This window comes from Erpetoichthys calabaricus, chromosome 8, assembly GCF_900747795.2.
Source record: "Erpetoichthys calabaricus chromosome 8, fErpCal1.3, whole genome shotgun sequence".
NCBI lineage: Eukaryota > Metazoa > Chordata > Cladistia > Polypteriformes > Polypteridae > Erpetoichthys > Erpetoichthys calabaricus.
Window position 1 is genome coordinate 167,082,922 of NC_041401.2, and position 14,498 is coordinate 167,097,419.

A 14,498-nucleotide genomic window follows, 5' to 3' on the forward strand; every position below is an offset into this window, starting at 1 on the left:
GCTAAATTCAAGATAGTGATTACTTTCTCTACAAGATTACACAGAGGGACATAATTCTTGAAAAAAGAAAAAAAAAGCTTTGCAGTCAAAGTAATAAGTAAACAAATGAGCTATGTGTGGTGTTTCGTTTAAAAAAAGATTGGATAGCACCGAGATAATAATTAAGCAAAACATAAAAAGTTAATATGATGTAAATCAGGCTTGTTGCTCATGACAAATACTCTGTAGAGTTTAAGGCCAAAGAAGTCCTAACAAGCAATAGAGAGACTAAATACAAGACAATATACATTATTTTTTAGCATTTTGTGTACACTTTTTAAGCACTGCTGGAAAGCAAAGAAAACAAATTTGATTCGATTTACTATATTATTTTAAGTAAAAAAAAGAATTTTTTTTTTTTTTACAAGTTTGCCTGAAAAGTACAAGATAATTTTTTTTTTAACATTTTCAAGAAATCGTTACCAGAGAAGCTCCGTTGATGTTAGAATGAAATGACTGGCAGTAATACTTCAGCAAATTTTAAGCATCCTACAAAAGTTTTTTTTTATTTTTTGGAAATGTTTGTGTAATATTTTAACATTTAATACAATGTATAGCTTTTCAGATGTCTCTATTATAAAAGAAAACCTTGAGACGAGACTATTGCCAAGAGATATTTTTCAAGTCCCATCCTCCTCTCAACCATTTCAGGTTAATGGCCCACACCCACGGTCCTCTCACCTCTCATTCGTGTGAATGTTTTTGTGAGACACAGTTCCTGCGCGCATAGCTCTTATAAATTTTTACGATCAAATTGGCAAATTGGTTAAATGCGTATTGATAGACTATGCTGGAACAGTTGGTGGTGATGTTTTCATCTTCCACAACATCAACTTACAATATCCCATAGAATATCTACAACCATTAACACCATCCGGTCTTCCACCTGCCGAATTACTGTTGAAAGAAGGATGCATCGCAATGTTATTGTGCAATTTATGTCACAGTGATGGGCTATGCAATGGGACAAGATTAGTTGTATTCAAAATTGGTTGAACAATTCTGACAAGTAAAATTTTACAGGTGACAAGGAAGGTGATGTAGTACATCTTCCATGGATAACAGACACCAAAGGAGATCTTGATATGCCATTTGTATCAAAACGTTTACAATTTCCCATTAGAATAGCTTTTGCTATGACAATTAACATATCACAGAGACAAACATTTGAAAAAGTCGGTTTATTTATTAGAGAGAAAGAAACGATATTCACTCATGGGCAGTTATACGTTGTGTTGTCACGATGTAACTCCAAACACGGAATGAAAATTCAACGCAATATTGATGAAAAGTTAATTCCAAATATTGTTTTTAGTGAAATTTTACAGTAAAAGTTTAAAAAGTATATGTGTGTTAATTTCAAAGCCAAACAGAATGAAAACGTATAACACAACATGAAACATTATTTTCTTTCAATTTATTACATTTTACTATTTTTTACTATGGTTAATTACTCACTGTAATGTAAAATAGTTAGGTCTATTATGTATATGTAACAATTCCCATGAAAACAATCTGTTTAAATTGTATATCCGCTTCCCCATATGTAAGTGACAGAGCCGCGTAGTGGCTAGCGCGTAGCACCTGTCCCGGGTTGGCAAGTGAAGCGAGCAGGGGGTTGAGTCCCCTAGTACTTTAAATGTCAATTCTAAGCACCAACATCATCACTTTTTAAAGAAGTGTAAATAAGATGACTGCTGAATGCATCTCTTCCATATTATGCAATTGTAGCACTGTCTGAAATAATAATTGCTAGCAACATTACTACAGAGCCACAGATTAATAAAAATAAGTCAATTTTCATAGTTAATCAAAAGCTATGAAAAACTGTAAAATTCATGTGGAATTAAAACAATCATTCATATCATAGTTTAAAAAGCTTACAATGTCCAATTCTTAAATTATAATCATGTTTTGTCTCACCTGATTTATGTTATTTTTAGGTAATTACTACCACAGTGCAATGAAAAACGCAATGAAATGTCATTTAAAATTGAACATTTTATCTTCTGTAATTATATATTTTTTAAATGCACCCAATTAACTCTCTTGATTCCTTTAAGTACCAAATAAAGAAAAATATTTTCATCTATATACAACAGTGTACTTTAAAGTAACTCTAAAAAAAAGTGAGAAAATAACTATAACAAAATCGCTGTTATCCACTTTAACAAAATTCAGTCAACATTTCGGTTAACAGGCTCAACTGTTCTTTGTTATACAACATTCATCATTTCTTTTCTCATTAAAGTCATTGTGCAAGAATGGTTGTTTCAGTTAAAAAACAAATATAAATAACCCCAATGCAAAGTATTAATTCAGTTAAAAACTGTATTTAACCAGGAATCATTTCACACGTGTGCACAAAATTCGGAACTGAAATAAAAAATCTGAGTAACCTGGCAATTTGTTGTGCTGACCTCTTTTTCCACTTCTAGATCTCTTTCTCCAATCTGAACTTCTTTTGGTTTCTTCCAGGTCTTTGGTGCAGGTGGAGCAGTCTGAGCTGGAATATTAAATAATGTATAAATAGAAAGAATAAAAGATTTGCATTGAGAGCAAAAAAAAGTACGATATATTTTACTTAAACAATTATTTCATATAGTATTTTGCAGACAATGAAGCACATTTAAAAGGTAGATATAGTTCTAGTTGAAAAAAAACAACAAAAAATAAACAGGGTTTTGTTTGTATTTCAAATGTTATGCTTAATATTTAGGACACACAATGCTTGACTCTTTTTAATCATAAAAAGAGAAACAAATAATAATAAACAACTGGCTCAGGGTGCATACAATTCTCCTAACAAGTTAGAAGATTTTCAAAAAAGCCCTCAAACATAGAAGGATATGCACTATATAAAACATGCAAATTCAATAAAAAAAAAAAATTAAAAAAATCGCTAAACATCAGTATGTTGGGAAATTGATATGCATTAAATACATAGAATTTGAAGTTTGCTTTACTTGAAAATTTATTTCCAAACATCTAAACACATGAAAATAAGGAAACTGGTAAACAGACAACACATTTCACAAACACTTCATGATTCCACTTAAATGAAAAAAAAAATTAAAATGAAATGGAGGCTGTATAAGTAAGCTGAGTAGAGATGCACAAAAACTCAAGTGACACTGCGAATTAATGTGTATGCACAACACCAAAAACATCACAGGACATTTTACATAGTATAAAAGAAAAAAATGTAATCATTTAATCATTAAATCTCTCTCTCAAATATACACATATACACACACACACACACATATATATATTATATATATATATATATATATAATCTCTCTAATCTCTCTCTCATTCTTCCTAGGGCACGAAGAGGAAGCAGAAGCAGACAATGGCCGACAGTGAGATGAATCGCGTTGCAGTCGTCGTAGAGGAACTTCAGGCACTTGACGAACAGATTCAGAAACTCCTGGTCAGACGAAGATACCTTAGAGATCTGAAGGCTCGCTGTTGGATAAACCGTCCTCGCCATCTGTTATCGGCGTAACATCAACCCCGCGTTGTGCCGTTCAAGTCAACTTCACCCCCGCGCCTCGTAGGAGCGACACCGATGATGACCTCAGCGTATTTCAGCTATGCAGGCGGGGGTTCAAGGCCAGAACACCTCCATCAGCACAGGCAAGCATCGTACCTCAGAACCGGTTTGACCCTCTAAGTGTCCCCAGTTCGCCTTCAGCTCCTGGTGATGTAATAGTGGTAGGTGATTCTATTGTTAGAAACCTCAATATCCATCCATCCATTTTCCAACCCGCTGAATCCGAACACAGGGTCACGGGGGTCTGCTGGAGCCAATCCCAGCCCACACAGGGCAGGAACCAAATCCCGGGCAGGGTGCCAACCCACCGCAGGACACACACAAACACACCCACACACCAAGCACACACTACGGCCAATTTAGAATCGCCAATCCACCTAACCTGCATGTCTTTGGACTGTGGGAGGAAACCAGAGCGCCCGGAGGAAACCCACGCAGACACGGGGAGAACATGCAAACTCCACACAGGGAGGACCCGGGAATCGAACCCAGGTTTCTCAACTGCGATGCAGCAGTGCTACCCACTGCGCCACCGTGCCACCCACGTTTTTATATTTGTATGATAATAATACTATACCAAGTATGCTAACGTGCAGCATGGCGCTGACAGAAGCCCGAAGACAAAAGTAGCAGCTGCTCAGCAGCCTGATTGATGCATGCCGGTGTATGCAAATGAAGGTCTGCAGCAGAAGCATTGAGTGGTGTAGACAACCAGCAACCCGATCAATAGGTTGGAACGACAAGTGAAGATGGAGAGGTCTTAGACAGGAAAAAGACATGGTATTGAGTTGTGAAGTGAAAGGTAGGACAAAATGTTCTGCTAAAAACATTGTTGTTTCCATATACAATACCTGTTGGAAGTTGTATGGGTTTTGGTTAATTAAATTGAAATCTTTTTTTTATTGATAATGTACCAGTTCCACACTGTATAAATCATGTGAAGGTGGATGGAAATTGCTTAATTTATTGTCTATCATTGTGTGACTGTAGTACAGATGTATTAGGCTTGGAAATTCGGCAACAATATATAGTGAGACATTGGAAGCGATACCAAGTTTTCTCATACAACACAAATGGTGACAACTATGATGATGCTGTAATGTATTTAAAAGATATGCAATATCCCTCAATCTACTCTACCACTTGCAAATTGCTAGCTGCATCAGAAAAAGCATACCTGAAGGTTACAGAAATAGTATACTGTTTGCTAAATTTGGGGTAAACAGTAAGCCAGTTAAAAAATTGTTCTTCACATGAACTTTATGTGGAGGTCATTTTGACGTTCACAAACCTATTACTACTACTACTGATCTTGCTCAAACTCAAAATTGGTTACACCAAATATCACAATCAAGTACATTCTTTTAACTTATCAGATATGATAACATTTTCTCAAAACCACACTAATAAAACAAGAAAGTGTAAGTACTGTACTAGATGCACGCCCAAAATAAATGTACAGTGATCCCTCGCTATATCGCGCTTCGCCTTTCGCGGCTTCACTCCATCGCGGATTTTATATGTAAGCATATTTAAATATATATCGCGGATTTTTCGCTGCTTCGCGGGTTTCTGCGGACAATGGGTCTTTTAATTTCTGGTACATGCTTCCTCAGTTGGTTTGCCCAGTTGATTTCATACAAGGGATGCTATTGGCAGATGGCTGAGAAGCTACCCGGCTTACTTTTCTCTCTCTCTCTCTCGCGCTGACTTTTTCTGATCCTGACGTAGGGGGATTGAGCAGGGGGGCTGTTCGCACACCTAGACGATACGGACGCTCGTCTAAAAATGCTGAAAGATTATCTTCACGTTGGCTACCTTCTGTGCAGCTGCTTCGTGAAGCGACATGCTGCCCGGTGCTTCGCATACTTAAAAGTACGAAGGGCACGTATTGATTTTTTTCTCTGTCTCTCTCTCTCTGTCAGCTCCTGACGGAGGGGGTGTGAGCTGCCACCTTCAACAGCTTTGTGCCGCGGTGCTTTGCATACTTAAAAAGCCAAACAGCCCTATTGATTTGTTTGCTCCTTTGAAGAGGAAGATATGTTTGCATTCTTTTAATTGTGAGACAGAACTGTCATCTCTGTCTTGTCATGGAGCACAGTTTAAACTTTTGAAAAAGAGACAAATGTTTGTTTGCAGTGTTTGAATACCGTTCCTGTCTCTCTACAACCTCCTGTGTTTCTGCGCAAATCTGTGACCCAAGCATGACAATATAAAAATAACCATATAAACATATGGTTTCTACTTCGCGGATTTTCTTATTTCGCGGGTGGCTCTGGAACGCAACCCCCACGATGGAGGAGGGATTACTGTACTTCTTATTAATTCTTTTTTAGTATATATACTAATGCCCAGCTAAACAAATCCAGAAGACTAGAAAGCAAGTGTAGCAAATCAAAAAAAGGAGAACCTCTACTTATATTTAAGGATGACTGCTGGCCAGTTTGATGACTTACTATAGATAACATAATGTACATTTGGATGAATGACCAAGTAGTGCTCTTTGTAGCATAAACTCTGTGCTTGAGCCTATCAAATAAACAGGAGAAACACCACATAAGTAGGAAAGAAAGCAATGGCAAAAAAAACCCTGTTACTGAAAGGTTTGGCTTTACTGCAACCACTGGATACTGTACACAGCTACATAAAATATGAATCTTGATGTATCAACCTTTGGAGGCAGCAGACCTGATCCAAAATGAGGACAGAAAGATGTGTAATGGGGGGAAAAAAAGCAATCTGGATTTTTAACAATGCCATCCAGACTACAGTATAGAAATATGGCACATAAATAACCAGTTTGGAACATCTTGAAAAGGCTACCTTTAATGTACTTAGCATCAAGTAGCGTTTTGAGCAAGTTGATAAAAATAAATATAGGCAATGGCAAAGAAGAAATCCCCTACAACCCACACAGAGAGTGGGTGAAGTTATTGCAATCTAGCTTTCACTGTATACATTAGATTTCTAAAGGACATCTTCTGTAGGAAAAAAAATTCCACCACTGCCAAAATCAATATGTCCATGGACTTCAGCAGGGAAATCCTGGACTAATCAACATAACGTCCAGATTTAAATCCTCATCAGCATGCATTTTACCTGGTAAAAAGAAAATGTAAGTCACAGACACACATATAGCAAATGAAGATGGTCACAAAGCAGTCAGATTTTGTTATGTTTCATTTTTGCATTTGTGTAAGGCCATTCCAGGTGCAAAGGCTATTTTCAATGGAGCTGCCAATGACTAATCTGAAGTTAGAATATTTCTGAATTTATTTTACATCCATTTACCATATGATACAAAATACAAAGTTTAAAATCTGTCAACACTCTGTGTCACTTGCTACAGTACTGCCCCGTGCAGAGATTCATAATCAGGGTCAGGACACAGCAATGTGTTATGTGGAGTAAGCAATACATACTTCTGTTCATTAAAAAAAAAGACATTCATCATAAAAAAAAGGATAGATTAATCTACTTAATTGCAACATACCAGTATGGCAATTCTTATTGTGAAGAGATTTATAATGAGAGCACTCCTTTCATTTTACATAGATTGTATCTATGCAGATTTGCAGCTGCCCTGAACTTGGCAAACATCATCCCCAAATCTCTGCATAAATATTTCTTGCAGGTGTTACAATGGTTACAATTCATTTCTCATTGCACTTTACATATATCATACCCCCGAATAGATCTCAAATGCAAACAAACAATGGGCATAATTAGTTAGGGACTTTTGTGTGTGCCTGCACTAAGCAGCACACACTGAAAGCAAAATCCAGGTTGTTCATGAGCTCTGATGTCATGATGAGCTGCTGACTTTCTTTACACTCAGTGTATATAATACAGAAGGTTAAGGGTGAGATGTACTGGTTAACAAAACAATCATCTAAAATGCCTTGTGGACAGCACATAACAACTGAAAAATGTTTGAGCTTATGTTTCAAGTATTTGCATTTTTTACCCATTACTTTACATAGTAATGAGAAATCCTGTTTCAAAATAAAACTGTTTTGGTGAAATGATACAGATTCACTGGAATCTACATACTTGAGCAGAATGTTGCTGTTGACAAATCATTTATGGTTTACAAGGTCATTTGGTAAAAACATTACGCTTGTTGTGTTAATTAAATAAATGGTGGCCGTTGCTGCAGTAGGGCTACACATGGAAACTAATTTCTCATACATGCACTGTATGTAGGCCATTTATGCCTATGTGGATCATGTGCTTACTTTATACTCTTTGTAGTTGGCAGTGCACCTTACTCAAAAATTGTTCCCACAGGTCTGCTCAAGGATAGCTTTCAAGAAAATTAGGGGTAAATAAATCCATGCCTAAGACAGCCACCCAACTCTGAAAAGAAAGACATTTCAGCAAAAAAGTAAGTATTGTGTGGGAAGCCTTTGCCTACAATAATACAATTTACTTTTATTTTCTTTTATAGTCTTAACAGTTCATGGTAATCCTAACGAAAATGTGTTATATTTACCAGCAAACTAATAATAGTCTCAGTTATGCTCAAACCCTCTTACTCCAAGTCAGAGGAGCAGGGAGCAAGAGCCTATCCTTTCAGCACTAGACACAACATATGAAAAGGGCATGGAGAGGGTACTATTTTTTCACAGGGTCCACTCACACACCTACTTGGCTTTGAGAATGTAAAAGGATAAATGGAGTACCCAATAGAACAGCACAGAGACACACAGAGAATGTGCAGACTCCATTTTAAACAGCTTATCTTTATACATTGATCAGAATCTAACTCCAGCTGTGTGCGTAACAAAGTGTTGACCCTATTGTGTCAAGTGCTATGCTTGAATTGTAAATACAGTAATCCCTCCTCCATCGCGGGGGTTGCGTTCCAGAGCCACCCGCGAAGTAGGAAAATCCGCGAAGTAGAAACCATATGTTTATATGGTTATTTTTAGAATGTCATGCTTGGGTCACAGATTTGCGCAGAAACACAGGAGGTTGTAGAGAGACAGGAACGTTATTCAAACACTGCAAACAAACATTTGTCTCTTTTTCAAAAGTTTAAACTGTGCTCCATGACAAGACAGAGATGACAGTTCTGTCTCACAATTAAAAGAATGCAAACATATCTTCCTTTTCAAAGGAGTGCAAAGCAAGCAGTCAAAAAAAAAATCAATACGGCTTATAAGTATGCGAAGCACCGCCGGTACAAAGCTGTTGAAGGCGGCAGCTCACACCCCCTCTGTCAGGAGCAGGAAGAGAGAGAGAGAGAGAGAGAGAGAGAGAGATAGCGAGAGACAGATAAAAAAAATCAATACGTGCCCTTTGAGCTTTTAAGTATGCGAAGCTCCGTGCAGCCTGTCCTTCAGGAAGCAGCTGCACACAGCCCCCCCTGCTCACACCCCCCCCACGTCAGCGCAAGAGAGAGAGAGAGAGAGAGACAAAGTAAGCTGGATAGCTTTTCAGCCATCTGCCAATAGCGTCCCTTGTATGAAATCAACTGGGCAAACCAACTGAGGAAGCATGTACCAGAAATTAAAAGACCTATTGTCCGCAGAAACCCGCGAAGCAGCGAAAAATCCGCGATATATATTTAAATATGCTTACATATAAAATCCGCGATGGAGTGAAGCCGCGAAAGGCGAAGCGCGATATAGCGAGGGATCACTGTACTGCTTTTAGCATAATTTTGAAATGTTTCAACATGCAGTTTTACAGTTCAAGCATCATAGGTTTAATTCCCATACCCGGACATTACCTGCTGCACGTTCTTCCTATGTTAGTTTACTGAGCAGTGCTCTTTCAGTTTCAACTTAGAGTACTAGCAATGTTCCTTAGTGTACCTGTGAGTACTGTTATGCTATACTTGTGCTTCTCAAAGTCTCATGTGAGGACTGCCCGGCCATGAATGTCAAATATCACTGTATCATACGGCTCACCTTGCTGTGTCAAGAAAAGGTGAAATGAAAAACAAAAGGCACTTTGGCTTGTAGCAGTGCTACCAGGCAGTAAAAACTTCAGCTCCCAGCAGTTCCTTCAGTTGATCGGATTCGACGCCTGCTAAGCGTGCAGGGGCTGCTGGGGATAAAAAGGTCAGCACAAGTTTTAAAAGGAGCTCGGTTATACAGAAAAGACAGGTTGTTTTGCGTCTGGAGTTACCTGTCTGTTTTATCTTCCTGTTCATGGCCTATGGATTATTGTTCTTGTCCTGGATTATCTCCTGTTCGTGTGTATGGACTGTCTGGTGTCTGCCTGCTGCGTGAGGACTGTATTGGATTGTTTGTCGACTTTTAGAAAATGAGCGCTCCCAATCCCATCACTCTTCATCTTCAGGATATACTGGTAGGACTGTTCTTTACATATACTTAGAGCGAGCTGATCTCTGGATTATTCAAACTTCATCATTTCACTACACTGGTTGCCATTTCCTGTGGACTGTATTATGGACTTCATCATGTGTAGTTTTTGTTAGTTGTTTGGTGTTGTTTAATTTGTGTGTATAGTATATCGCCGAAAAAGGAACTGGTGTGGGATTGTTTTGGTTTGTGTGGATAGATTTCCTTTATTACTGGTTAATATATACGTTTGCTTTTTGTCTCCGTGAGGGAGTGTGTGTGAGTCGGGCTAAGGCTGGGTGTGTTCCTGGGATCCCCACGGAAAAAATAAATAAATCACTGTCATCAGGCGGTGTGAATCTTAGCTGGTTTTCGACTGCTACAAGCTAGTGGCTTGTTCACGGTTATAATCAACCTTAAACCTCCACCCTAAAGGGATTGACTACACCTTGTGATAATTTCTGGCTCGTTTTTAATTGTGCCCGCACCCAAAAACAGAAGTCAGAAATGAATGGGAAATAAAATTGGAGTATAGCATTTTCGGGGAAGATGTTTAGTAAGGATTATGAAGCGAGTGTGATGAGAAACAAGATAAAAAAAATATCTCGCACAGCTTTGTTGATCCCTTCCGTGGAGGTGATGAGGTGGGGCAGATTATACTGTAACGAGGTTCCTCCAAATGCAATATAAAGAGCCCGGCACACACAAGAACCCCCAATTCTTAGTAAGAGACTAATTATATCAGGTTCGGAAATAGACAGAACCTTAGCCCTAATTTAACCCCCTTTGATGGAGGTGTCCTTTATGAACTGCAAAAAATAACCACCAGACCAATTAAGTCGATTAAACAAATGAGTATATATTATGAAAATCCAAACAGAACTATAAACATACAGTAATCCCTCGCTATATCGTGCTTCGCCTTTCGCGGCTTCACTCTATTGCGGATTTTATATGTAAACATATTTAAATATATATCGCGGATTTTTTGCTGGTTCGCGGATTTCTGCGGACAATGGGTCTTTTAATTTCTGGTTCATGCTTCCTCAGTTGGTTTGCCCAGTTGATTTCATACAAGGGACGCTATTGGCAGATGGCTGAGAAGCTACCCAACTTACTTTTCTCTCTCTCTCTCTTGTGCTGACTTTCTCTGATCCTGACATAGGGGGATTGAGCAGGGGTGCTGTTCGCACACCTAGACGATACGGACGCTCGTCTAAAAATGCTGAAAGATTATCTTCACGTTGCTACTTTCTGTGCAGCTGCTTCGTGAAGTGACATGCTGCACGGTGCTTCGCATACTTAAAAGTTCGAAGGGCACGTATTGATTTTTGCTTGTTTGTTTTTCTCTTGTCTCTCTCGCTCTCTCTCTCTGCTCCTGACGGAGGGGGTGTGAGCTGCCGCCTTCAACAGCTTTGTGCCACAGTGCTTCGCATACTTAAAAGCCAAACAGCCCTATTGATTTGTTTGCTTTTCTCTCTCTTTCTGACAATCTCTGCTCCTGACGCGCACTCCTTTGAAGAGGAAGATATGTTTGCATTCTTTTAATTGTGAGACGGAACTGTCATCTCTGTCTTGTCATGGAGCACAGTTTAAACTTTTGAAAAAGAGACAAATGTTTGTTTGCAGTGTTTGAATAACGTTCCTGTCTCTCTACAACCTCCTGTGTTTCTGCGCAAATCTGTGACCCAAGCATGACAATATAAAAATAACCATATAAACATATGGTTTCTACTTCGCGGATTTTCTTATTTCGCGGATGGCTCTGGAACGCAACCCCCGCGATGGAGGAGGGATTACTGTATTCCGTTTTAGAAAATCTTACACAAAAAACTGAAAAAGTAAACACATACTAATTAAATATGACCATACACCTGAACCACCCCTTTATAATGCACTACACAGAAAAACGTCAAAGCAGAAAAGGAAACGAGACAAACAAAAAAAGAAATATGACTACTTATAGACAACACAAGAATATTCACCACACATATACTGTATATACAAACATAAATCAAACATACACCCCACACGCATTCCCTGGTCTCTTTTAGACTAGGGGGCTCCGCCCCCTGCTCGCTTCGCTCGCCAACCCCTGGTGTTGGGAATGAGAAAGAGCGTGATGTATGAATGAGATATAGAATAGTGTGAAGGTGTAGATGATGCAAATAGAAAGCAAACAATAAAGTGTGTGGCACAGTGTAAAGATTTATTGGAAAATTTCTTTGCACACGCCGTTTAAGTGTAAAAGGTAATTCCAGGTCAGAACTTGTAAGGTCAATGAAGATGGTTATTGTCGTGATCAGAGTCAAGTTTGTCAGAGCTTAGAAAGAGTTGTGTCTCTCCAGGAAGTAATGCAATGACTTGGGTATTTATGTTTTCCACATTCATATTTTTTGGACATAATATACTGCGTTGTGTTAAAAGGGGCATTTGGTCTAATGAGATTGCTGTTCCAAATCTGTCTGTAACTAAGTCGGCGCAGATAAAGGCTTGAGGAATTATAATAATATCTGGGAGAAGTCTATCTGTATTGGTGAGTGTACCATCTCCCAGTTGTAATAACCAATTGTTATGATCTGGATGTGGACATCGCATGTTTTGTACTAACTGTATCTTTTGAAAGCAATGCCAATTGTCTGCGTATTTTAAGGTGCACTGAACAATAGCTGAGCGCATGGAATGTGGAACAATAGCTAAGCACTGTCTAAAATCTCCTCGTAATAAAAGTACCTTTCCTCCAAAGGGAAGATTATTATTCATAAACGTTTGTAGAAGTTTATGAATGGTGTTGAGTAAGTGAGTGGATGCCATTGTACATTCATCAATAATTAACAGTTTTGCAAGACGGATGTCATGTGCAGTGCCACTGTTAATGTTCATAGTGGATATCGATTTGTAGGATCTAATGCAGTTCATAAAGATTTCACTTTCAGGTACATCGTTAGTTAGAAGCTTCTGTAGATATTCAGGATATGAATGTAAAGGAGGCAGTCTAATTTGACCGTTTTGATAACAACGTGTAAATTCATTACTTGTATTGCTAGTTGTTTCTTCAGGGAAGTTAAGTGAATGACAATGATTGCAAATGACATTCATTAATCCCAATGAATTTTCCTGAATAGTGGACTCATTATTGAACACGTTGTCAGCCACCTTTATTTATTTTGTCCCTTCGCTGCCGTTTCTGTATGTCTGAGGCAGGAGGTGTTTCGTTTTGAATCCGTGCCTGTTTCGATGCAGCACTTTGAGACGCGCGCTGTATGCGTCTACGTTCAGTGTGTCTGTCCATATGCGCTCGTTTCTGATAATGTGTTAGTTGAGCTTTGCGTTTTTGGAGCCGAGACATTTTTTCTTCCGGAGGTTCAGAAGCGCGTTGTAAGCGCCGCCGTGTATTTTGTTTTTTCATGCGGGTTCGTGTGTTTGGTCCCGTTATCCGAGCCGTATCGTTTTGTACCTGTGATCGTGTATTTATGACTTGTTTGTTCTTCAGCGTGAGAAATATGGATAAGTAATAAGGAGGATCGCACTCACTGTTAATATGGAGCCTTTTCTGCAGTTGAACGGTTAATAGTGCTTCAGTGTAAGGAGATCCACCTATGCTGCATAGTGTGAAGGTGTTGACGATGACGTATGTTTAATACAGACGGGCACTCACAGTTAATATGGAGCCTTTTCTGCGGTTGAACGGTTAATAGTGCCTCATTGTAATGAGATCCACCTATGCTGCATAGTGTGAATTGTGTTTGGTCCCGTTATCCGAGCCGTATCGTTTTGTACCCGTGATCGTGAATTTATGACTTGTTTGTTCTTGAGCGTGATAAATATGGATAAGTAATAAGGAGGATCGCACTCACTGTTAATATGGAGCCTTTTCTGCGGTTGAACGGTTAATAGTGCCTTATTGTAATGAGATCCACCTATGCTGCATAGTGTGAACGTGTTGAGATGACGTATGTTTAATATGGACGGTTCATTTAGAAATGGGGCTGTGTGTGTAGATTTGTGCATATTTGCATTGTTGATTTGTTTCAGGGTGCACCGTTCCAATGCGATGCAATATTTGTCCACATATGCGAAAGCAGTATGGGCCATTGCCTTTTGGTGGCCTGATATTTACTGCGGTAGATGCAAAAGCAAATGAACTATTGTAGGATCTAATGCAGTTCATAAAGTTTTTACTTTCAGGTACATCGTTAGTTAGAAGCTTCTGTAGATATTCAGGATATGAATGTAAAGGAGGCAGTCTAATCTGACCCTTTTGACAACAACGTGTAAATTCATTACTTGTATTGCCAGTTGTTTCTTCAGGGAAGTTAAGTGAATGACAATGATTGCAAATGACATTCATTAATCCCAATGAATTTTCCTCAATAGTGGACTCATTATTGAACGCGTTGTCAGCTAAGTGGCGCAATCGTTTAGCAGGTGTCTGCGGACGGTTCCTTTAGAAATGGGGCTTTGGGTGTCACTTCTTATTGATGTTAGTGTGTTTGTGGGTCAGGCTTTGGGTGTCACTTCTTATTGATGTTAGTGTGTTTGTGGGTCTGAATCGTCGTTGTTGTGAACGTTTCGTGTGCCATGTC

The 14,498-nt window shown here is 38.8% G+C and overlaps 1 protein-coding gene across 18 annotated transcripts in view; it reads right to left on the bottom strand.

Annotated features, from left to right (window-relative positions):
- Window positions 1-14,498, bottom strand: part of LOC114656263 (eukaryotic translation initiation factor 4 gamma 3-like) — a 271,004-nt gene that overhangs the window by 75,772 nt on the left and 180,734 nt on the right. For 17 of the 18 annotated variants that reach the window (XM_051930350.1, XM_051930342.1, XM_051930347.1 and 14 more), the window contains one exon: window positions 2,439-2,545. In XM_051930350.1, coding sequence (XP_051786310.1) covers window positions 2,439-2,545 — 107 coding nt within the window. The remainder of the gene's footprint in view (window positions 1-2,438; window positions 2,546-14,498) is intronic. The other variant, XM_051930345.1, reaches the window with a different exon arrangement.